The 22,265-nt window shown below is 37.6% G+C and overlaps 1 protein-coding gene across 1 annotated transcript in view; it reads left to right on the top strand.

The window, feature by feature from the left end:
- Positions 1 to 22,265, top strand: part of CFAP299 (cilia and flagella associated protein 299) — a 662,045-nt gene that overhangs the window by 625,125 nt on the left and 14,655 nt on the right. The window contains exon 5 of the mRNA XM_062199196.1: positions 14,161 to 14,290. Coding sequence (XP_062055180.1) covers positions 14,161 to 14,290 — 130 coding nt within the window. The remainder of the gene's footprint in view (positions 1 to 14,160; positions 14,291 to 22,265) is intronic.

The following is a 22,265-nucleotide window of genomic DNA, read 5'->3' as shown; positions in this document are numbered from 1 at the left end:
CCCAAGTGCTTGAGCCCCTGTACCTACATAGGTGATCCAGAAGAAGCCTCTGGCTCTGGCCTTTGCAGCCATTTGGAGAGTGAACTAGTGGATGGAAGACCTCTCTCTTTGTCTCTCCATCTCTCTGTCTGGAACTCTGCCTCTCAAATAAATAAATAAATCTTTAAAAATAAAAAGAAGTTAGGTATAAGTAGATTTTCACAGTTCACTAAAATCCCATTTCCAGATGAGTTTTCATAGGAAGCAAGTAGGAATTTTTTCTTTCATTTCAGAAATCTTAAGTGTTTCTTTCTTTTCAGAAACTATTTTACTTAAATTACCTCATTGCTTCTTGTATATGTATTATACAATGACTTTTCAAAATGTTTTATAAAAACACACATTAATTTTTAATTGCATTATCCATGAACTTTTGGAAGTAACTGTATACATATAGTACTTTTTTTTTTTTTTTGACAGAGTGGACAGTGAGAGACAGAGAGACAGAGAGAAATGTCTTCCTTTACCGTTGGTTCACCCTTCAATGGCCACTGCGGCTGGCGCACTGCGGCCGGCGCACCACACTGATCCAAAGCCAGGAGCCAGGTGCTTCTCCTGGTCTCCCATGTGGGTTCAGGGCCCAAGGACTTGGGCCATCCTCCACTGCACTCCCGGGCCACAGCAGAGAGCTGGACTAGTACTATTTTTTACAAATATTTTCAAAATGTGACCATTGAGTCATCACCTGCTGCCTCCCAGGTGTGCATTAGCAGGAATCTGGATCAGAAGCAGACTCAAACCAGGCACTCCAATGTCGGATGCAGCCATACCAACAGGCAACTTAACCACTATAGCACATGTCCAACACCAAAGATATCTTTTATAATCATAAAATAATAACATGGAAAAGAAACTTGACAATATAGAATTCAACCTATGAACATTAGATACAATAAAATTGAAACCATTTTTTAGGGTTCAATTTTCTAAGTCCCAGATAGATGCTCCAGAACAATTCTCTTAATTTCTTTTTAAATACTATATCTTGGTACTTCTTTAATTCTGTAATAACTGAAAATATTAGTAGTATAATCAGTTGGATAATAAATAGTAGTGGTGGAGATAGACATGCATGATTCATGATTCTAAGCATTGTATGTCACTTTTTGATTACTACAGGGAAAAATAAATTTGGAGGGTGAGAAAGAAAAATTTTTAATAGATTGACTGAGAAGTTGAGGATATTTTGTGGTATGAGAACTGAGCAGGTGATGTGGATCATGAACTCAGATTAAGGAGCTGAGATAGAAGAGAGGATGGAGTAAGATGACATAGGGAATATGGGCTAAATGGCAATGTATCAGGAGGAATTGTGACAGCCTGGAGAGAATCTGGGTTTGGGAAACTTTAAAAAATTGTTATCTTCTCTTTCCCTTTCTTATTATTCCTGTTTCTCCTTTTTCCTTCTTTCCTCCCATCTTTCTCAATTTCTCTCTTTATTGCATCCTTTGTTTATTTGTTTCCTGTCTTACTCTTTATTTATGTGGGATCATTACCCATACAAGTGTGTTAGTTGTTATAGTGGCATAAGTGTTTATATAAGAGGAAATTTGGAAAATTATTTAAAATAGAGACATTAAGAAATGAAATTTGAAACACAGTTGGAGGAAATTGTTATCTTGGAAAGATACAGGAGACTCATACCTCTGAGCTTAATGGGAAGAAGTAGGGTTTATTGACTATATAAGTAAATTTTCTAATGATAGGCTGGTCTATTAAAATAAAGGATAAATCAATTCTGACTCAGTTTCTCCTGCTATATACTCATGACACTCTGTTGTTTTTTTAATGTAGGCTTCATTACACATTCATGGTTGCTTAAATCTTTGGCCATTGGTGATCAACTTAATCATTCCCTATCCCTTCCCCAAAGGTTGAAAGAAGGGCTCAAAGTCCCAACTTTATAATCCTACCTTAGTATTTCCTGTGACAAGTACCCATCCTGAAGCTGTCTAGGGACTATTAGCAATAAAGTCAATGCATTAGTTTAGAAAAAATACTACCACTTTGCAGATTCCAAGTCTTTGAGGAGTCCTATCCCAGGAAACCAAAATAACAAATATGCAACTCAAAATATGATAATCTTTCCATTTAAAGGCTTTTATTTTCTTAATTTAATAGTGAGGCCATTTTCAAAGAGTGCAGAGGCTAATAAAGGAATAAGAGACATGAACAGTGTAATGACTGATAAAGAAAGATGACTAAAGACGTATAACAAATTACTGTGCTTCAAACATGTGGAGGAGGAGCAAAGATCACAACTAAGAAGCTCTGGTGACCACCACCTTGCAAAGGCATCAATTTGAACAGGTATCCACATACAAAGTCACCTTCACAAGGGCTACAGAAGCCAAGCCAATGCCTGTGGGTGGAGTCAGTGGACTTGCCCCGATGGCAGATGGAGACCTATGCTCTGATGAGACAAACCTGTTTCACTGTGTAGCACCAGTAGCCTCTTTTGCGCCTACTATGAGCCTGGTCACTGTGAGACCCAGGTGTGACCCATCTGGTACCCGCCTGAGTAGTAAGGAGCCACTTCTTTCATTCCTTCTATGACTTTGGACAAACAAAGAATCATAGAACTGTTTCAGAACTTAATGCCAAACTTTAAAAACCTAGCATGGAATAGATTCTACTAGTCCTTGTTCAGGTCAATGCCTGCAAACAGAGTCTCTGGACTGGATTCAGTGCCCAGTGAAATTCTGTGGTCCTGGTTGAGCAATCTTATAACCAGAGTAGCATCATCAATGGTTAATAGCTGCAAGATAGGGTAAGGAGTACAATTAAGCATTAGACAGACCATAGCACAACTCAGCAGAACAGAATGCTTAGAATTTCTAGAAGGACAGCCACAAATAAAGCCAGAATACTAAAACTGGCCCTTTGATGTGCAGATAACACCGTACTCAAACAGACATCAGAAATTTCCTGGAAATAAGAACATCACCTAAGAGCAAGATTAGATGCCAGAAACCAGCCGTCTAGGAACTGAAATATCCAAATGCTTGGATGAAGATTTCTAAATCACCATTTTAAGGAAACTCAATGAAACTGAAGAGACACAGAGTAACGATTAAATAGTCTTTCAGATTTGACAGAGATGGATGTAATTAAACAGAATCAAGCAGAAATCCTTTAATGTAAAAAATACAGTAAGTTAAATTTTAAATGTTACAGACATCATCAGTAGAAGAACAGATGAAACAGAAGAAAGAATCATTGAGGTCAAAGAGAGGCTATTTGAAACTGCACAGTTGGAATTCAAAAGGAAAAAGAATGAGAAGAAATGGAAAAGCATGGGAAGCATGGGATACGATGAAGAGAGAAAATATTTCACTTACTGGGATTCAAGAGGGACTTGAGGATGCCAAAAAAGTAGAAAACACACTTACAGAGATGAAAGGAAAACTTCCCAAATGTGGGGAAAGATACAACTTCCCAGGTACAGGAAGGTCAAAGGTCACCAGTCCTAATTGAACCCAACCAACTCTACCCCAAGTTATATTATAATCAAATGCTCCAAGATTAAAGATAAACAGAAGATTCTCAAAGCTGCCAGAAGAAAAAAAAAAAAAAAAAGAAGCAAGTCACATGTAAGTGGTCCCAAATCCCCTTCCTGCAGAGTTCTTGACAGAAACCTTGCAGGCCGGGAAGGAGTGGAATGCAACTTGCGCAGTGCTAAAGGAAGACGCTTCACAGCCAAGGGCACTGTGTTCAACAAAGCCATCCTTCAGTGCCAGGGAAATATAAAGACATTCCAAGACAAACAAAAGCTGAGAGAATTTATCACCATCAGATCTGTGTTTCAGGAAATGGTAAAGGGAGTTCTTCAAACTGAAAGAGGTACTTACATGAACAAAATAACAAAAGATAGAAAACTCACTGGTAAGAGTACACCCACAAATTAAGAATGATTTAATGTTGTAAAAATTGTATATAGGGGCCAGCGCTGTGGCTCAGTGGGTTAACGCCCTGGCCCGAAGCGCGGGCAATCCCATATGGGGGCCAGTTCGCATCCCAGCTGCTCCTCTTCCTATCCAGCTCTCTGCTATGGCCTAGGAAAGAAGTAGAAGATGGCTGAAGTCCTTGGGCCCCTACACCCACGTGGGAGACCCAGAAGAAGCTCCTGGATCCTGGCTTCAGATCAGTGCAGCTCCGGCCATTGTGGCCAACTAAGGAGTGAGCCAGAGGATAGAGGTTCTTTCTCTCTCTCTGCCTCTCCTTCTCTCTCTGTGAAACTCTGTCTTTCAAATAAATAAATAAATCTTTAAAAAAATTGTATATAAATTGCTTACGTCTCTACTGTGATGGACAAGATGAAAAGAGGTCAAATGTAAAATTAAAATGTCAATGTATGGGGAGGAATGGAACACAAATATAAAGTACCTTGTTAAGAAGTCTTATATTTTTGCTTTTTGTTTGCCTCTTTGGGGCTATCTTTGTAATCAATGTTAAGCTGTTATCATTCCAAAATGGCCTGTTGTAGCCAAAAAAAAAAAAAAAGTGAGCCTCAAGGTAACCACTAAGCGAAATCTATACATAGCCTAACCAAAAATAATAAGCAAGGGATCAAAGTACACCACTAGAGAAAAATCACTTAACCACAAATGAGGGTTATAATTTAGGAACAAATAAAGAAAGGAACTACAATAAAAATATAAAACAAATATCAAAGTGGGAGTAGTATGATCTGTTTAAGGTTTATTTATTTGAAACTCAAGAGTTATAGAAAGAGAGGAAAGGGGAGTGAGAGATGGAGGGGGAGATAAAGAGAGAGAGAGACAGAAAGATCTTCCATCCATGGGTTTTGGTTCACTCCACAGAAGGCCACAGTGCCCCAGGCCAAAGCTGGTAGCTCCAGCTGGGTCTGCCACATAGTGGCAGTGGCCGGAGACTTGGGCCATCTTCCACTGCTTTCCCAGTGAATTGTTAGGGAGCTGTATTAGACGTGGAGCACTGGGACTCAAACTGGCACCCATTTGGAATGCTGGTGTCACAGGCAGTAGTAGCTTTTACCTCCTACACCATAGCTCCAGCCCTGGAGAGTAATATTTACCTGTCAGTAATTACCTTATGTGTCAATGGATTACATTTTCACAAAAATATTTACTGGATTAAAAACAGGACCCAGCTACATGAAGATTGATAATTTCACTTCACATCTAAGCAAACATAGACTGAAAGTGAGAGGATGGAATCCAAAAAAAAAAATTAAAAAAAAAAAAAAAAACGGCAGTAGCCATATGCTATCTGATAAAATAGACTTTAAACCCTACATGAAGATACTTGGAATTCATTCAGCTAACCTGGCATTTTGAAAGCTTAATTGGATCAAACACAATTAATAAGGTAGAAAATTTGGTATAATCTTAATGTTAATTTTATTCTGCTGTGAAAAGTTTTTATAAAGTATATACACCTTAGTTTAATTTTGTCTCTTAGTGTGGATTTACAAACTTAATACAGATATCCTGAGCCAGGAACACAATCAGGTTTCAGGCCAGTTTGATACTGGCTTTTCTTAAGTAGGACTTCAGACTAAATGTTATGTCAGTGGGACTGTGCTGTCTGTGGAACTTAATGAATTAATCATTTTATTCAGACTTGAAGGAGAGTGCTAAATAAAATTTGGAGTCATAGGATATTGATGTACAATTTAAGGATTAAAGTTTTTATAAATCATTTGCAAACATGGATTTATTAAATTAAATGTTGACTTCCTAGTATAAAAGTACAAGAATACAAGTAAGTTCTCCAGGTTAAAAAAAAAAATAGACTTTAAATCAAAAACCGTAAAAAGAGACCCGGGGGGGGCATTCTATAATAAAATATTCAATCCAGCTAGAGAAAATAACTCTTTTGACTATGAATGCACTGAATGTTGGAGCCAGTATAAAGCAAATGTATAATGAACGTAAAGAGAAAGATAAACTCCAACATATTAACAGTGACTTTAAAACCCCACTTTCAAAAATGGGAAGATCATCTACACAGAAAATAAATAAGATTCAGCAGAGGTAAATTGCTGCTCCCTAGATCAGTTAGAACCATTGGACGTCTACATGACTTTCCAACCAACAGCTTCAGAGTGCACATTCTTCCCAACAATACGAGAAACATTTTCCAGGATAAATCATATGGTAGGTAACCAAACATCTCAACAAATTCAAAAGAACAGAAATCATCTGATTATCTTTTCTGACCATAGTGTAATAAATTAGAAATAAACAAGAAAAACTTTGTAAACAAATGTGGGTGGTAAACTACTTTCTCATGAACAACTAATGGATCAACGAAGAATTCAAGGAGACCACTAAATATTTATTTTTTAAAGATTATTTATTTGACAGGAAGAATTACAGATAGGCAGAGGCATAGAAAGAAATAAAGAGAGGTCTTCCATCCACTAGTTCACTCCCCAAATGTCAGCCACGGCCAGAGCTGGGCCGATCTACAGCCAGGAACATGGAACTTCTTCCAGGTTTCCCACATGGGTACAGGGGCCCAAAGACTTGGGCCATCTTCTACTGCTTTTCTAGGCCATAGCAGAGAGCTGGATCGCAGCAGAGCAGCTGGGACTCAAACAGGTGCCCATATGGGATGCTTTACCTGCTACACCAGAGCACTGCCCCCATGTTTCTTGAAATGAATGAAAATGTAAACATAATACACCAAATCCTATGGATTACAAAAACAAAACAAAACAAACAAACAAGCAAACAAAAAAACAGTACTAAGAGGGAAGTTTACAGCAATCAATGCCTGCATGAAAAGAAAACTGAATACCGGGGCCGCCCCCTGGCTCACTTGGTTAGTCCTCCCCCTGTGGCACTGGCATACCATATGAGCACTGGGTTCTAGTGCCGGTTGCTCCTCTTCCAGTCCAGCTCTCTGCTGTGGCCTGGGAAGGCAGTGGAGGATGGCCCAGGGAGAGACCAGGAGGAAGCACCTGGCTCCTGGCTTTGGATCAGCACAGTGCTCCGGCTGCAGTGCACTGGCCGTAGTGGCCACTTGGGGGATGAGATGAGCCAATGGAAGGAAGACCTTTCTCTCTGTCTCTCTCTCTCTCTCACTGTCTAGCTCTATCTGAAAAAAAAAACAACAACCAGAAAACTGTCAAAGAAGCACCTTATAGCTGCACCTCAAGGAACTAGAAATAACAAATCAGATTCAACATATATAGAAAGAAAAAAATAATAAAACTCACAGCACAAATAAGTAACATGAAAACCAAACGAAATTTAAAGATATCAATGAAATGAAGAACTGTTCTTTGGAAAAATAAACAAAATTGATAAACCATTAGCTAGACTAACCAAGAGGAAAACAGGAAAGTTGAAATACATAGAGATGGAGATGAAAATGTAAACATTAACACTGACACCACAGAAATACAAAAGACTTTCAGAGAGTATTATGACAATTATGTGCCAGCAAAATCTATTACCCAGATGAAATTGCCGAATTTAGGGCACATACACCTTTCCTAATTGATTCATGAGAAAACAGCATATCTAAATAGACCAATAATTGGTAGCAAGATTAAATCAGTTTTAAAATTTTTGCCGGTGGTGGAAAGTCCTTGAGTAGATTGATTCAGCAAAGAATTCTATAACCTTTAAAGAAAAACTAAAACCAATTCTTCTTAAATTATTCAAAAAAAATCGAAAAGAATTCTTCCGAATTCATTCTGAAGCCAACATGACCTTAATAGCAAAACTAGAAATGGATGCAGCAACAACAAAAAAAGAAAGCTCAATCCATTATGCTTGATAAACAGAAGCAGAAATCCTCAACAAAATATGAGCAAATTGAACGCAACAGCACATTTAAAGAATAATTTATCCTAGGGATACAAAGATGGTTCAACATGCACAAGTCAAAATTGTGAGATACCGTATCTATAGAATAAATGACAAAAATCATTTGGTAATACTCTTCTTTGCTTATTTCTCTTACTTCCTTGTAAATTGATGTTCCCAAATTTCACCCTTGTTTGCATGCTCTTTGGTCACAGCAGTCACCTTTCAACGGGTACCCTGATACTTCCATGTCTATTATTTATTCTTGGAAGCTTCTTTAAAGCTTCAGAATTTAATTCACTATTTATTCAGTTAATATGAATTCATTGTCTTCCATGTGGCAGACATGGATTAAGAGGGAGCTTTGGAAATAAGAAATTCATCAATACAAACCACAATCCTTTCAGTTTTCTTCTTTCACGGGAATTTCAACATGTCCAAAGCAGAACTACCCCACACATTCTGCAATCTATTCCTTCTCTTGTGTTTTATAACGTAGTAAATAGTTTCATCCACTCCAAAATGCAAGCCAGAAATATGAGAGTAATAGTATACTCTGGTCTCATCCCTAACCATTAAGTTCATCTATTCTATTGGTTAATATCTTCTCAAATGCAGTCCCTCTCAGGATTGCTTATGCTATTGCAAGTCTCTCTCTCTCTCTCTCTCCCTCTCTCTCTTCCACCCCTTCTCTCCTCTGCTTTCCAAAATAAATATCCAAATCGCTTCCAAATTTATATTTCTAAAACATACATTTTTGTCAAACTATCCCACTGCTAAAAATCACTTTAATGTTACCATAAATTCTAGGAATAAGACCAGACACTTTTCCATTTTATTTAAAGTCCAATATGACCTGTTGCCTTCTAGCATCAATTTCTCTAACCTCCAGTGCCTTCCATGATGCAATTACACTGTACAACTCACAATGTCAAGAACATGCTATGAAATTTTATTCATGCATTCCATTTTCCTTAGCTCATAATGCCCTTTCATTCTCTTATCAGCATGACATATGATTTACCAAGACTTACCTTAAGCTTGCAAGCCTTTCCAGACCCTGCCTTCAGCTCTCTGTGGTACCTGCTATCTTACCTTATCTGTATGGAACTTTAATATTTTAATATCTGGCTTCCATCATTTGATACTAAATAAGGGCTCTTTCTCATTTATTTTTAAATCTCTTCCCTTCTATTCATTGTTTTCAATTCCCTTTTCTTTGGTTTGATACTATGCTGTAGCATAAAAAGGAGTCTGAAATTTAGATTTTAGAAGCCTATAATTTAATTTTAAATATAAAAGTTCTTCTTACATATGAGGCTTAGCCAGAGAGGATAAGGCTATAACCTGCTTCAGAAAGGGAGATAAAGCTGTCCAGTACTACCACATCATAATCAATGGAAAATCTAATTTAATCAGTTTCACTTGTCCTCAAGACAATGATAAATACAAGCATGCAGATGATATAGCTGTTTGGTCAGTAGCAAGGGGATCATCTAAATGAGTTAGAATACACTTATAATAGATATGTACATACGTAGATCTGTTTATGAAACAGAGCGCTAGACCATTATATTCCAAGAACATCATTTATTTCATAGAGATACAATGACAATATCTATGTGGAAGATAATGGGTATGAGTTAAATGTTTGTTTACTTGAAAGGTTCGTGGAAAAAAAATAACCTATGCATTATCCTTGATTTCTTCATCGCCTTCTTCTTTAGCATCTAATAGTTTATACTCTTATTAACTCTCCATTCAAAATAAATCAAAAAATATGGTTCCAAATACCTAAAATGATAGATTTTTATTATCTCTTGTACCAGATTTTATAAAAATTAATCAACTTAAATTGACTGTCTAGGAAAGAACTTGAGCAATAAAGCTAGGAAGAAAAGCGAAATTTTTCTGTAAAAAATAAGCTTTTATAAAATTTAACACCAAAAAACAATTGAATTAAAAAAGTCAAACTTGAAGAATCTCAGTGAAATTCAATATTTTAATTTATTCTTCATCTTAGTCCTTTCCATTTTAACTTAAATTATTAATCCTTTATAGCTTACTAATAAGTTCAAGAAGAAATTAAAATCATAGGAGGCTTATTTTTGGAAATGAATACACTATAATATTGCTATCAGCAATACCACTATTATTATTAATTTAATAATTGCATGCTTAGGAAACTAGAGCCAGATATAGTATAGTTGGATCCAATGGGAAAATTATCTTGGAACAGCGATATATAAAATAAATGTTCATATAAAATTATCATAAGAAAATATTATAAGTATTTAATTCATAATAATAAATATTGTAAAATATCTAAGAATAATCTGAAAAAAATCAGTTCCTCTAAACCAATTGACTCATTCAAATCATGAGCTATTTTCTCTGTAGTAGGCATTGAATTAATTCAGAGCTTAAGTATCCTGACAACAAAAGTTTTAAAAATGGTAGGGTATATTATAAAATTAATTAAAATTTATCAGAATAAAATTGGCGATGAACTAGTTTTATTTTTTGCAAAATGAGATTCATAACATAAATTTTGATGTTATATATTAAGTATTTCACAAGTCTCAATCTGTTTAACACTGTTTATAAATATGAATGGAATAGAAAATAAAGTCTAGAAACATATTCTATCATTTGTAAACTATGTGTAATAAAAGAACCATCACAAAACACTACAATGAGGGAGGAATTAGTTGAAAAAGAGTGCTGTAACAATTATTTATTCACGGTTATCTCACAACACTAGAGCTTGTATGTGTGATTTTTATCTTCCTTTTTCAAACCACCTAGATATCAGAGTAAATTAATTAAATCATTATCTTCTCAGTGAGTGCAACTCTTTTGTTCTTATGTTTGACAAAATTTGAAATATGTTCAACACATAGTTTCCAAGCTTGCCATTTCCATTCCAGCTGGCTGAATAGGGGGGAAAATGTGAAAGTTTTTGAAGGATCCAAGCTAGATGTGGCATTATATATATTACTTCTCCCTGTATTACATTTGCTAAATTTCTATGCTGTGGCTACACTGTAAGGAGGACATGAGTTATAGTCTGGTGATCTGTCCAAGAAGGAGTTGAAACTATATCCCCTAGTGAACTGCTAGCATTAACTGCTACACAGCTTCAGGAAGTCACAACCTATAGTAGTATTTGGGAGAAAGTGGAGCATGTGTATGTAACACAATGGGCTCTGGAGTCAGACTCTATAAAGTCAGAATCCAAGTGGTTCTGCACATATGAAATTTGTAATTTCATACCCATTTCTATGGGGCCAGTGATAACCTTAAATAACATTAATATATCAATAGGTTCACAACAGTACCTAGCACAGGGCAATTAGTAAATGATTGTTATTACCTTTATTAAATACCTATAATTATTTGAATTGGGGTGTGAAATGAAACCTATTTCTGAACCCTGCTTAGGAAAACGAATGTGTTTTGACAAACAACCTAAATTGCTTCATTAAAAGTACCACATGCTGCAGAGAAGTTCCCAGGCCAATGGAAACATGCATCTGTGAGTCTACAGACACCACGTGGATGGGGTCACTGTAGCCATCTGGGCAGTGCGGTAAAGCTCTCATAACAGCAGAAGCACTAATATTCATGCAGTTACGCACACAACAGTCTCTGCTGATGAGGTGGTGTTGGCCCACTCCAGTGGCCCGAGGGGGCAAGACATGCATGGCAGCGGAGGCTGGGCGTGTTTGTATTTGGTCTCAGAATGGCACCATTGGTGGACTGGGTGGGAGGAGATCAATGTGATCTGAATTCTCCCTCGGGAGCGGTGCATGGTGTGAACTACGCCTCCCCACCAAGACTCCCCATCAGAGTCTACGAGGGCTCTAGAATGAACCAGCAGCATGACTTCAGATGACCACGGTATTGATACAGATCCGTGGGAGCCTTTCGTTTACCTTTTCTTTGTCATGAGAATGCCTTCCCAGATTCAGTCTGGTCGAGACTGGGATAGCAGGGAAGTTGATGCAAGGTACTTTGTAAAGAAAGGGACCAAAGAAACAGAAAAATTCTCAATGTGGATGGAGTGCTAATTCTACTTTTCCATTCACAAAGCTTTTACAACTTTACCAGATCTTCTGAAATCTCCATGTTCCACAGTTTCTTCATTCATCTGCATCAAATTCTGTTGCTGCCTTCCTAAATATTCTAGCTCAGCAGCAGCTAATTACTACTTTTTTTTTCTGTTTTTGCATCTGGTGCCTCAAATGCAGTATAACCTGTCCATTCCTGCTTTTTCTTTTTTTTTTTTTCCTATTGCTTTTCTTTTTAAACTTTTATTTAATAAATATAAATTTCCAAAGGAAAGCTTTTGGATTACAGTGGCTTTTTCCCCCAGAACCTCCCTCCCACCTGCAACCCTCCCATCTTCCGCTCCCTCTCCCATCCCATTCACATCAAGATTCATTTTCAATTATCTTTATATACAGCACTCTGGCCTCAGAATCAGCCCTTAAGGCATTCGGATCTGACTAAAAAGCCCATGAGTATATTTCAGGCATGGAGATCCAGAACTATGGCAAAAAAAAAAAAAAAAAAAAGTGACCTCAATGAAAGATCTCTGTGAGTGAGATCCCAGCGGAAAGAACGGGCCATCAAAGAAGGAGGTACCTTTCTCTGAAGAGAGGAGAGAACTTCCACTTTGACTATGGCCTTGTCTAAATAAGATCGGAGTTGGCGAACTCAAAAGGCTTACATAGCCTTAGCAACTCATGACAAGAGCCTCGGGTGATTACTGAAGCCATAAATAAAAGTGTCAATTGTTAAATCAACAACAGGAGTCACTGTGCACTTACTCCCCATGTAGGATCTCTGTCCTTAATGTGTTGTACTATATGAATTAATGCTATAACTAGTACTCAAACTGTACTTTATACTTTGTGTTTCTGTGTGCATGCAAACTGTTGAAACCTTTACTTAGTATATACTAAGTTGATCTTCTGCATTCCTGCTTTTTCAAGAGGACTTCCTATACAGACAGAAATGGTTAGGAAATTCTTTTTCTTTACTGCTTGTCTCAGGGTAGACATTCTATGTCTTCACCATAGAAAGAGTAGAAAGGAAGGGGAGGGGAGGGGAGGGGAGGGGAGAAGTACTCATTAATATACCCCGCTCCTGGTGACACAAACATTGGATCTGTATAAGCAGTCATTTAGGAGTATTCAACAAATTGAAAGTAAACATATTACCATTTATAGATAATAAAACAAAAGTGATTAATATTGATGCCTCAGAAAGCAATAATAAAATCAGAGTGACTTTAGTGAATAAAATCCATTCTTTCAAAAGGATGGAGGGGAGCACTAAAGAGCAAAACAATCCCCAAGTAAGATCAGGGAAAACTGATTAGAAATAAATATTACAAATATTTTAAAGGCAGACTAGCTCATATGCTAAATATGAGCTATATCTGTGACTTTCATTTTAAAAGCAAGTAAAAATCATAATTAAGTCTATAGGAATAAGATGTAAAGAAAAATATATTGAGGATTCTTCCAGTATATGTGACAGTAATGTATTAAATTTTGACAAATAAGTGTAAAAACTTATGGAATAAATAGAAATTTCCATACAGAATTTTTTTAAAGTGATAAAAATGTGAGTCCATAGTGTTGAGTAACAGAAAGAGCTTCAGGGTACTTTGGAACATGCAGAAGTGAGTTGAAATATTAGCCCAATGATGTATTAGCCGGAGGGTCTTCAATGTGCTGGTTGACGCCCTTCTAGTTCTGGTCTGGTGATGAGAGCAACTTTCATATTGGTGTAGTGATAGGCTGGGACACATCATGATGGGTCTGTGATCACCACTCAAACGTAAATTGTTTACCTACTTGCTGGGAAACATTATTGAAAAATAGAGCCTGAAAGAAAGAAATAAATTTGAAATTGTTTTGAATGAAAAGGGATGGTTTAGCCTACCCCCACTCTTTGCAGTGAACAGCCTGTTAATACCCTGAGGAGGCTGTGCTCCAACAAATGACCTTAAATTGCATCAATTTTCTTCTTGATTTCCTGAGCATATACAGGATAGGTCTTCTGTTGTAGGGCGTCTAGACCAGGAAATCATGCAGAATTGTCATAAGTATGTGTCTAAATGGTTTGAGGATAACCCAGTCCAATCTCTGCTGCAAGAATTTTGATCTCTGATGTATTCTACACGATTGTACAGCTGTCGCTATCCACTGTTTTGAGATCAAACCACTCCAAATATTTTGCAAAATATATTTGTCAATTTAACAGATTATGCATCTTAAATTCTAACCAGTGTTTATTTTTATAGCTTTTACAACTGGGACAGTCATATTGCCGTTTGTAATTCAAGTCCCAATTATCAAGTGATTGCTGATAACCCAGAAGGCTTACTTTTCAAGTACAAAAGAGACAGAAAAATTCTCAACGTGGACCCAAAGGTAATTCTACATTTCCACATATATATCTCTTCTTTTATTGTTTTCCTACCATTATTCAAAAACATATTAAATATTTCACATTCTTAATTTTGTAAATTTTTTAAAAGATTTGTATATTTAAAAGGTAAAGTTTCAGAGAGAGGGGGGAGGGAGAGAGAGAGATTGTCCATCACTAGTTCACTTCCCAAATGACCACAACAGACAAGGCTGTGCCAGGCCAAAGCCAGGAGCCAGGAACTTCATCCGAATCTCCCATGTCAGTGCAAGGGTCCAAGCACATGAGCCATCCTCTGCTGCCTTCCTAGGTGCATTAACAGGGAATTGGACCAGCTACTAGCCAGGACTCAAAGCACCACAGGTGGTGCTTAACACTTTATGCCACAACACTGGCTCCAATTTTGTAAATTTAGAAATGAAAAATCCTTTGAAATTTAGAACTTATGACATATTAAAAAAAAAACCCGTATTTTAATAAATCATCAGAAACTAATACAGAAGAATTAAGGGGGAATTTAAACATAAGTCACTCACAAATGAGAACACACCCCCTTAACTAGCAGCAGAATTAGGTCAGCAGGTCAGTGGGCAGTGTACCTGCTTTTACTAAGGACTTAAGTCATTTAGGAAAGGGAGACTCTTACCTCACACTTGTACCCAGAATTCTAATATCCTTCTCTGTGGCTAACAATGAAAATAGTATGGCATTTGGTACACTTCTAGGTGGTATCCTGGAGAAGAGTTTTATGTAAGTATTTTCCAGACATATCCTGTGATGTTGTAAAGTTGTTCAAGGACACACGTTTACATCTTATATGTTTCAAAGATTACATTTGCATCATGGCTTGTTATCGTGACTCTGTCGTATGTCTGCAGATCAAAGTTTAAAATTGCCTAAAGTCATTGCGTGCAGGGGTGGTTTAGGTGTTTTGTTTTCAGCTTTTAAACATGTTATTCATGTATTCCTTCACAGTGAAAGCAATAGGAATTCTGTGGTATGTTTGAGACAGGGGTAATGACAGACCACAGGAAAAAGGGACTCAAATCCCAAAGTCTTGCTCAACAGTTTTTAGAAATCTGAAATGAAGAAAGCCATCTTTGGTCCACATCCACTTACTATAATTCCTTGCATGAAAAAAAGTGCTCAGTAACTATGTGTTCAAAGAATAAGTGATTGGAATTCTGTAGCAAGCAACAGATGATATTCTGTTATCAGGTTCAGCTCCAAATATCAGAAATTCCAAGACTGATTTAAGCAGAAAAGAAATTTCCTTCTCCCTGGCGTGTGCTCTTAGCAGCAGTCCAAGGGTGCCATTCCTTTAGGCTCGAGTGTCTCATATCCTCAGGTCCAGGTACAACAGCTACATTCAGACAGAATGTAGGGAGCAAGGTTAGAGGGTATAAAGTCCAAGCCCCTTCCACCTTTTAAAGAAGTTTCTGAAAAGCTACCACATATTCACCTAATTCTATTGCAAGAACATACTCATTGGCCATGTCTAACTAGATGGAAGACTAGGAGGTGAAATCTTTATGCAGGTGGGCATGCCTCTAGCTAAAACTAGGGATTCTTGAACAATGGGAAGAGAGGATTGGGTAGACAACTAACAACTTCGGACACAACACTGTCTCTTACAAAAGACGGCTACTCCTTTTGGTTTCAGATTCCTCATTAGTGAAATGAAGCACTGCATTAGAAAACCTTTAGGGCCATATTTGTTACGAATTGACAAATACTAGAGAAGTTTATCAATATACCTGCTCTCTACCAGTGTTTCCTATGGGTGTTAAAATGTGATCAAATAGGAACTGGTGTTGTGATATAGCAGGCTAGGAGGCCACTTGCAGCACCAGAATCCCGAATGAGCTCTAGTTCACATCCCAGCTGCTCCACGTCAGATCTAGCTCTCTGCTAAAGGCCTGAGAAAAGCAGCAGAACATGGCCCAGGTGCTTGGGCCCCCTGCCACCCATGTGGGACACTCAGAAGCAGCTCCTGGCTTAGGCCTGGCCCAGCCCTGGCTGTTGTGGCCCTTTGGGGAGTAAACCAGCAGATGGAAGATATTCTCTCTCTCTCTCTCCCCCACCTGCATCCCTCCCCCCTCACTCCCTCACTCTGTAGTTCTGGCTTTTAAATAAATAGCTAAATCTTTTTAGAAAAAGGGATCACATGGAGCGAAGTACACAAGTCTTAATAAATAACATTCACAGAGTTTTTCCCTTTTGGAAGGCTAAACTATCTATGTAAAAAAATTTTTAAATTATTAATAGGTTCATTAATATGTGTGAAACAAATCTTTGAATCAGTTTTGACTGACATCATACTTTAACTATTTTAGGACTCTGCTTTAACGAATGGCATACTTCAAGAGTGTATGTCATGAACTTTACTTTTTATGGACCTTGGGAAATCCCTATTGAATATAAACCATTACTTGAACATGGTTCAAATGATTTTAACTAAAACTCTCACTTCCAAAATAATCAACCATATGATACCCAAGGCTTACTCAAAAATATATGAAATATAGCATCTTCTTTTTCCTGAAATATTTTGATTATTATTCATGATAATTTTGAAGAAAAGATTTTCCAAATGTTAGAAATAGAACAAGGATTTAGTTAATGACTGAAAAAAGTAAGAAATTAGTAGGTAAGAAATCTGTTCATGTTTGGATACTTGTATTAGTGTGGAATTTTACTTTAAGTTTATCTTTTTGAAGATAAAAATTAACAACACATTTACTGGGAAGAAATCATGGTCTCAGTATCACTGTGGAAAGTTTTAGGTCTTATTTACTGTTAATTGGCTTCATGGCCTTAATAAATTCATTTCATCTCCCCGAGTTTTAATGTCCATGCCGGAAAGATGAGGATTGTTTATGTTGTTGTTGATTATTTGCCTTGTTTTGTTTTCTGATTTCTTGAGTCTACCTACAGAACCAGGCCTTATTTGCAGAGACTTTGCCTCAACTGGCTCCTAAAGTACATATTTTAATAATTTAACCAGTGTGATTCTGCTACAGATTGTCCATGAACTGCTATTTGGGAAACTCTTGCCCCATAAAACAAACAATAAGTTCAAGAAAACTAGTACTCTGCAGACATGAGTGGAATAACACTAATGTATCTTCATTTTCATGGATTAAGTATCAAACTAGCATGAACACTTCCTTCATAGTTCCTCAGCTTACCCTCTTCTGAGACACTTGACCATTTCTGTTTCGTGTAGCTAATATAACATTTCTTTTTTAAAGATTTATTTATTTATTTGAGAGTCAGAGTTACAAAGACAGAGGGAGGGACAGAGATCTTCCATCTGCTGGTTCTCTCTCCAGATGGCCGCAGATGCCAGGTTTAGGCCAGACCAAAGCCAGGAGCCAAGAGTTTCTCTGGGTCTCACACATAAGTAGAAGGGGCTCAAACACTTCAGCCATCTTTGGCTGCTTTTCCAGGCCCTTAGCAGGGAACTGGATCCCAAGTGGAGCAGCCTGGACACCAGCCAGCACCCATATGAGATGCTGGCTTCATCAGCAGTGGCTTTACATGCTTCACCAAAACGCTGGCCCCAATATAACATATCTTACAAAATCACAGGAAAATCAAGAAGTAAACCAGAGGTCTATTCTTGGTAACTACAAATATATAATCATAAGAATAGTTTATATTCAAAATTTTTCTTAATAATTTTGCTTACAGTTCTTTCAATGATGAATATGTACTTATAAATCCATTAATTAAGGAACTATAAAATATTGTCAGAACAATACATCTCAACTCTCCATTTTTTTTTCCTTAAAGGACTCTCTTTGAAATCATTTTTGCTTAAAATTAAAGAGGTCAAGATAAATAAAAGGTGGAAACAGTGATAAACAGGATGCTTCCTTTGTACAACACAGATGTAGACTCATTAATTCTGAAGTGTGGTTGTCATGAAATGCAGTTGTTTGTGAATGGTAACAGTGGAAAAAAGAAAATTGTGCAGGTTTTAGAACAAGTAACATGCGTTTATTGGGTAAGAAATTCCAAATGCAATAGGAGTTTGGTTGCATTTAAAACAGGACCACTAGCTTTAACTTCCCTGCAGCTGTATAACATCTGGAACAAATAAGGCAAGTTTCTATTTTTGAGTGAAGAATGCTTGTCTGAGTGATTCACACCCACCAAAATGTTTCCAGTGTTTTATCTTTAGAAGGATTGAGTGGAAGCACTTTGCACTCACTCCCCTACATTATCTGGCCAAATGAAAAAAATAGGCATTTTTCTTTTACTTTTAGGAAGCATTATCCGTGAGAGAGTTTATTTTAAGTCTTACTGTAATGTAAGTGGTCTAAAACTGACATGATCCACTGATAAGATGAGGAGGGGGGGAGAGAGATTTGCCCTAAAATAGTTAAAATGGGGAAACTCATCCTTAACTGCACCAGCTTTTGTCCAATTCCCCCTCCCATTAACTAAATGATAAAGACATACAGAACCCCATCATTTAGTGAAATAACAAGTTACTAAGTATTCAGTAAATGTTCATTGAATATATGATTGATTATATAATTCCTTCCAAAAGCAAAATAAAAGAAACCTACACTAATCATAAGGTGAAGAATTCACATGTCATTAAGATTTGATGTGGCAGTGACAGCAAAAATGAGTACAGCCACGCCACTCTATACTGATCCAAATAAATCAGAAAATAAATTATTGGAATTTATCATGAGAAATGGATCTTTATGAGATTATGCAGAAATTTGTATTTTTGGTTTATGTTTTCAAATCTTCTTGTATAATTCCAGAAATATTTCATTTAAGATATCTCTAATACTGATAAATCAGAATTTGTTTTTGATTTATGAGCATGCTCATATTAATTGCTCAAGATCACAAAATTGTTGGTAGAATGTAGCAGTGAAGCCTGAACTTAAGCATTATGAAACATCATGGGAGAGATAAAGATGAGCAAGATTCTAGCCTAGACCTCCAAGTGCTTATAGGCTTTTTAAGGAAATAGGCATGCTTAACCTTAACTGCAGTATGAGGCAGAAAGTGGTACATTGCTATTGAAAGAAATATGTTCAGAGTTTAGTGAGAGATGACTTTCCATCTGGGGGCAGAAACTAGTAAAGAGGAATGGTGAGGGGACAGCACTGGAGACAACATTTGGTGATTGCAAAGGAGGTACTCTTTTTTTCTCAGATCTAATTAAGCATTTATTTTTTTCCCCAGAAACCTTTTATTTAAGGAATACAAACTTCATATATTTCATAATTATAACCTTAGGATCATGGTGTTTCTTCCTACTGGACCCACCCTTTCACCCCTCTTCCTCCTCCCTCTCCTATTCCTATTCTTAATTTTTACTAAGATGTATTTCCAATTAACTTTATACACATATGATTAACTCTATGTTAAATAAAGAGTTCAATAAATAGTATGGGAAAAAAACTGGCTTAGAAAATTTAGCCAGAAATCAATCTATGCATCTAAGCCAACTTACTTTTGACAAAAGAGCTAAACTCAATCCCTGGAGCAAGGACAGTCTCTTCAACAAATGGTGCTGGGAAAACTGTATCTTCACATGCAAATATGAAGCAAGATCCCTACCTTACACAAAAATCCACTCATAATGAATTAAAGACCTAACTCTATGACCCAATACCGTCAAATTATTAGAGAACAATGGGGAAACACTGCAAGACACTGGCACAGGCAAAGAGTTCTTGGAAAAGACCCCAGAGGTCCAATCAAAGCCAAAATTCACAAATGGGATTACATCAAATTGAGAAGCTTCTGTACTGCAAAAGAAACACTCAGGAAAGTGAAGAGGTGACCAATGGAATGGGAGAAATTATTTGTAAACTATGCAAATGATAAAAGATTAATTACCAGAATATATAAAGATATCAAGAAACTCAACAGCAGCCCAGTTAAGAAATGGGCAAAGAGAAGGCAGTGGAGGATGGCCCAGGTGCTTGGGCCCTATACCTGCATGGGAGAATTTACCTCAGAATTTACCCAAGGGAAATGAAATCAGCATATGAAAGAGTTATCTGTATCCCCAAGTTTATTGCAGCTCAATTCACAATAGCTAAGATATGAAATCAACTAAAGACTGGATAAAGAAATTATGGGAGGCCGGCGCCTCGGCTAAATAGGCTAATCCTCCACCTGCGGCGCCAGCACCTTGGGTTCTAGTCCCGGTCAGGGTGCCGGATTCTGTCCCAGTTGCCCCTCTTCCAGGCCAGCTCTCTGCTGTGGCCCGGGAGTGCAGTGGAGGATGGCCCAAGTGCTTGGGCCCTGCACCCGCATGGGAGACCAGGAGAAGCACCTGGCTCCTGCCTTCGGATCAGCGCAGTGCACCGGCCGCAGCGGCCACTGGGGGGTGAACCAACGGCAAAGGACAACCTTTCTCTCTGTCTCTCTCTCTCACAGTCCACTCTTTCTGTCAAAAAATATTAATAAAAATAAAAAAAAAACTATGGGATAAGAACACCAGGGAATACTACACAGTGGTTAAAAAAAATGAAATCTGGTCATTTGCAACAAAATGGATGAAGCTGCAAAACATCATACTTGGTGAAACAAGACATCCTAAAATGACAAACACCATATATTCTCCTTGACCTGTGATAACTAATAGAGCACCTAAAAGGTAATCTATAGAAGTGAAATTGACAATTTGAGAAGCAATGACTTTGAACAGCCCTTTTTCTCAACTGTTGAGGAGGTACCACTTGAAGGATGATGAGAAATTGAACTCAGAGGAGATGCAGTAAATACTAGGAATTATATCTATTAGCCAAGGTGAAAGTTAGACTGTAAAACCGGCAAAGGAATACTTAAACAGATCAACTCGGGTGCTCTATTGGCTTGGAAGAGTTCAGTGAGAATTAAGATTCCAGAGGTCTTGAAAAGCCTTGAAAGCAGACCTGATGAGAATCTTGAACTGGACTTGATGGGAAATGGGGCAGCATGCCAAACCTGTTGTGCAGAAAAATAACGGGATAAAAAAGTTGTGTTTCCAGCAGATTCAAGGGTATTGAGTAGAGGAGACAAAGCAAGAAAAACTGGATAAGGTGAGTTCTAACAATGACTCTAAAGAGCAAAGAGGACTAGAACTAGGGGCCCTGCCATGGTTAGCAAATTCTGAGTTGATACATGCAACATTGCAACTTCCTGATCATTCAGCTAAAGACAACACTTTATGGAATGTGTATTTTTCTAGAAAAGCTGTTGTGATATCCATCTCCATGCCATACCTCATAAAATAAAAATGTACTACAGTACATTGAATACAGAAGGAAACTTCACAAAGTTCATGGAAAATGGAATTAAATGATAACACAAGGGGGGCCAATACTATGGCACAGTGGTTATGCTGCCATCTGCAATGCTGGAATCCCATTGGGGCAGCAGCTCAAGTCCTGGCTGCTCTACTTCTGATCCAGCTTCCTGTTAATGTGCCTGAAAAGGCAGCAGAGGATGGATCCTTGTACCCATGTGGGAGATCTGGAAAAATCTCGTTGTTCCTGGCTTCAGCCTGGCCCAGCCCTGGCCATTGCAGCCATTTGGGAGTGAACCAGTGAGTAAAAGATCTCTCTCTCTCTCCCTCTCTCTCTCTCCCTCTCTCTCCCTCTCTCTCTTTCTAATTCTGACTTATAAATAAATAAATAAATAAATCATTTAAAAAAAAAGAAATGATAATTCATTGGGAAAGTGCTGTGGTATAGCAGGTAAAGCTGCTACCTGCAATGCTGGCATCCCAAATAGGCACTGGTCATGTTCTGACAGCCCCACTTCCAATGCAGCTTCCTGCTAATGGCCTGGGGAAAGCAGCAGAATATGGCCCAAGTGCTTAGGCCACTGCATCTTTGTGGAAGATCCAGTTGAAGCTCCTGGTTCCTGGCTTTAGGTTGGCCCAACACTGGCCCATGTGGCTATTATAGGAGTGAACCACAAATGGAATCTCTCTCTCTCTCTCTCTCTCTC

The sequence above is a fragment of the Lepus europaeus genome, chromosome 8 (assembly GCF_033115175.1).
Source record: "Lepus europaeus isolate LE1 chromosome 8, mLepTim1.pri, whole genome shotgun sequence".
Lineage (NCBI taxonomy): Eukaryota > Metazoa > Chordata > Mammalia > Lagomorpha > Leporidae > Lepus > Lepus europaeus.
This window is presented reverse-complemented; position numbering and strand designations above follow the sequence as displayed.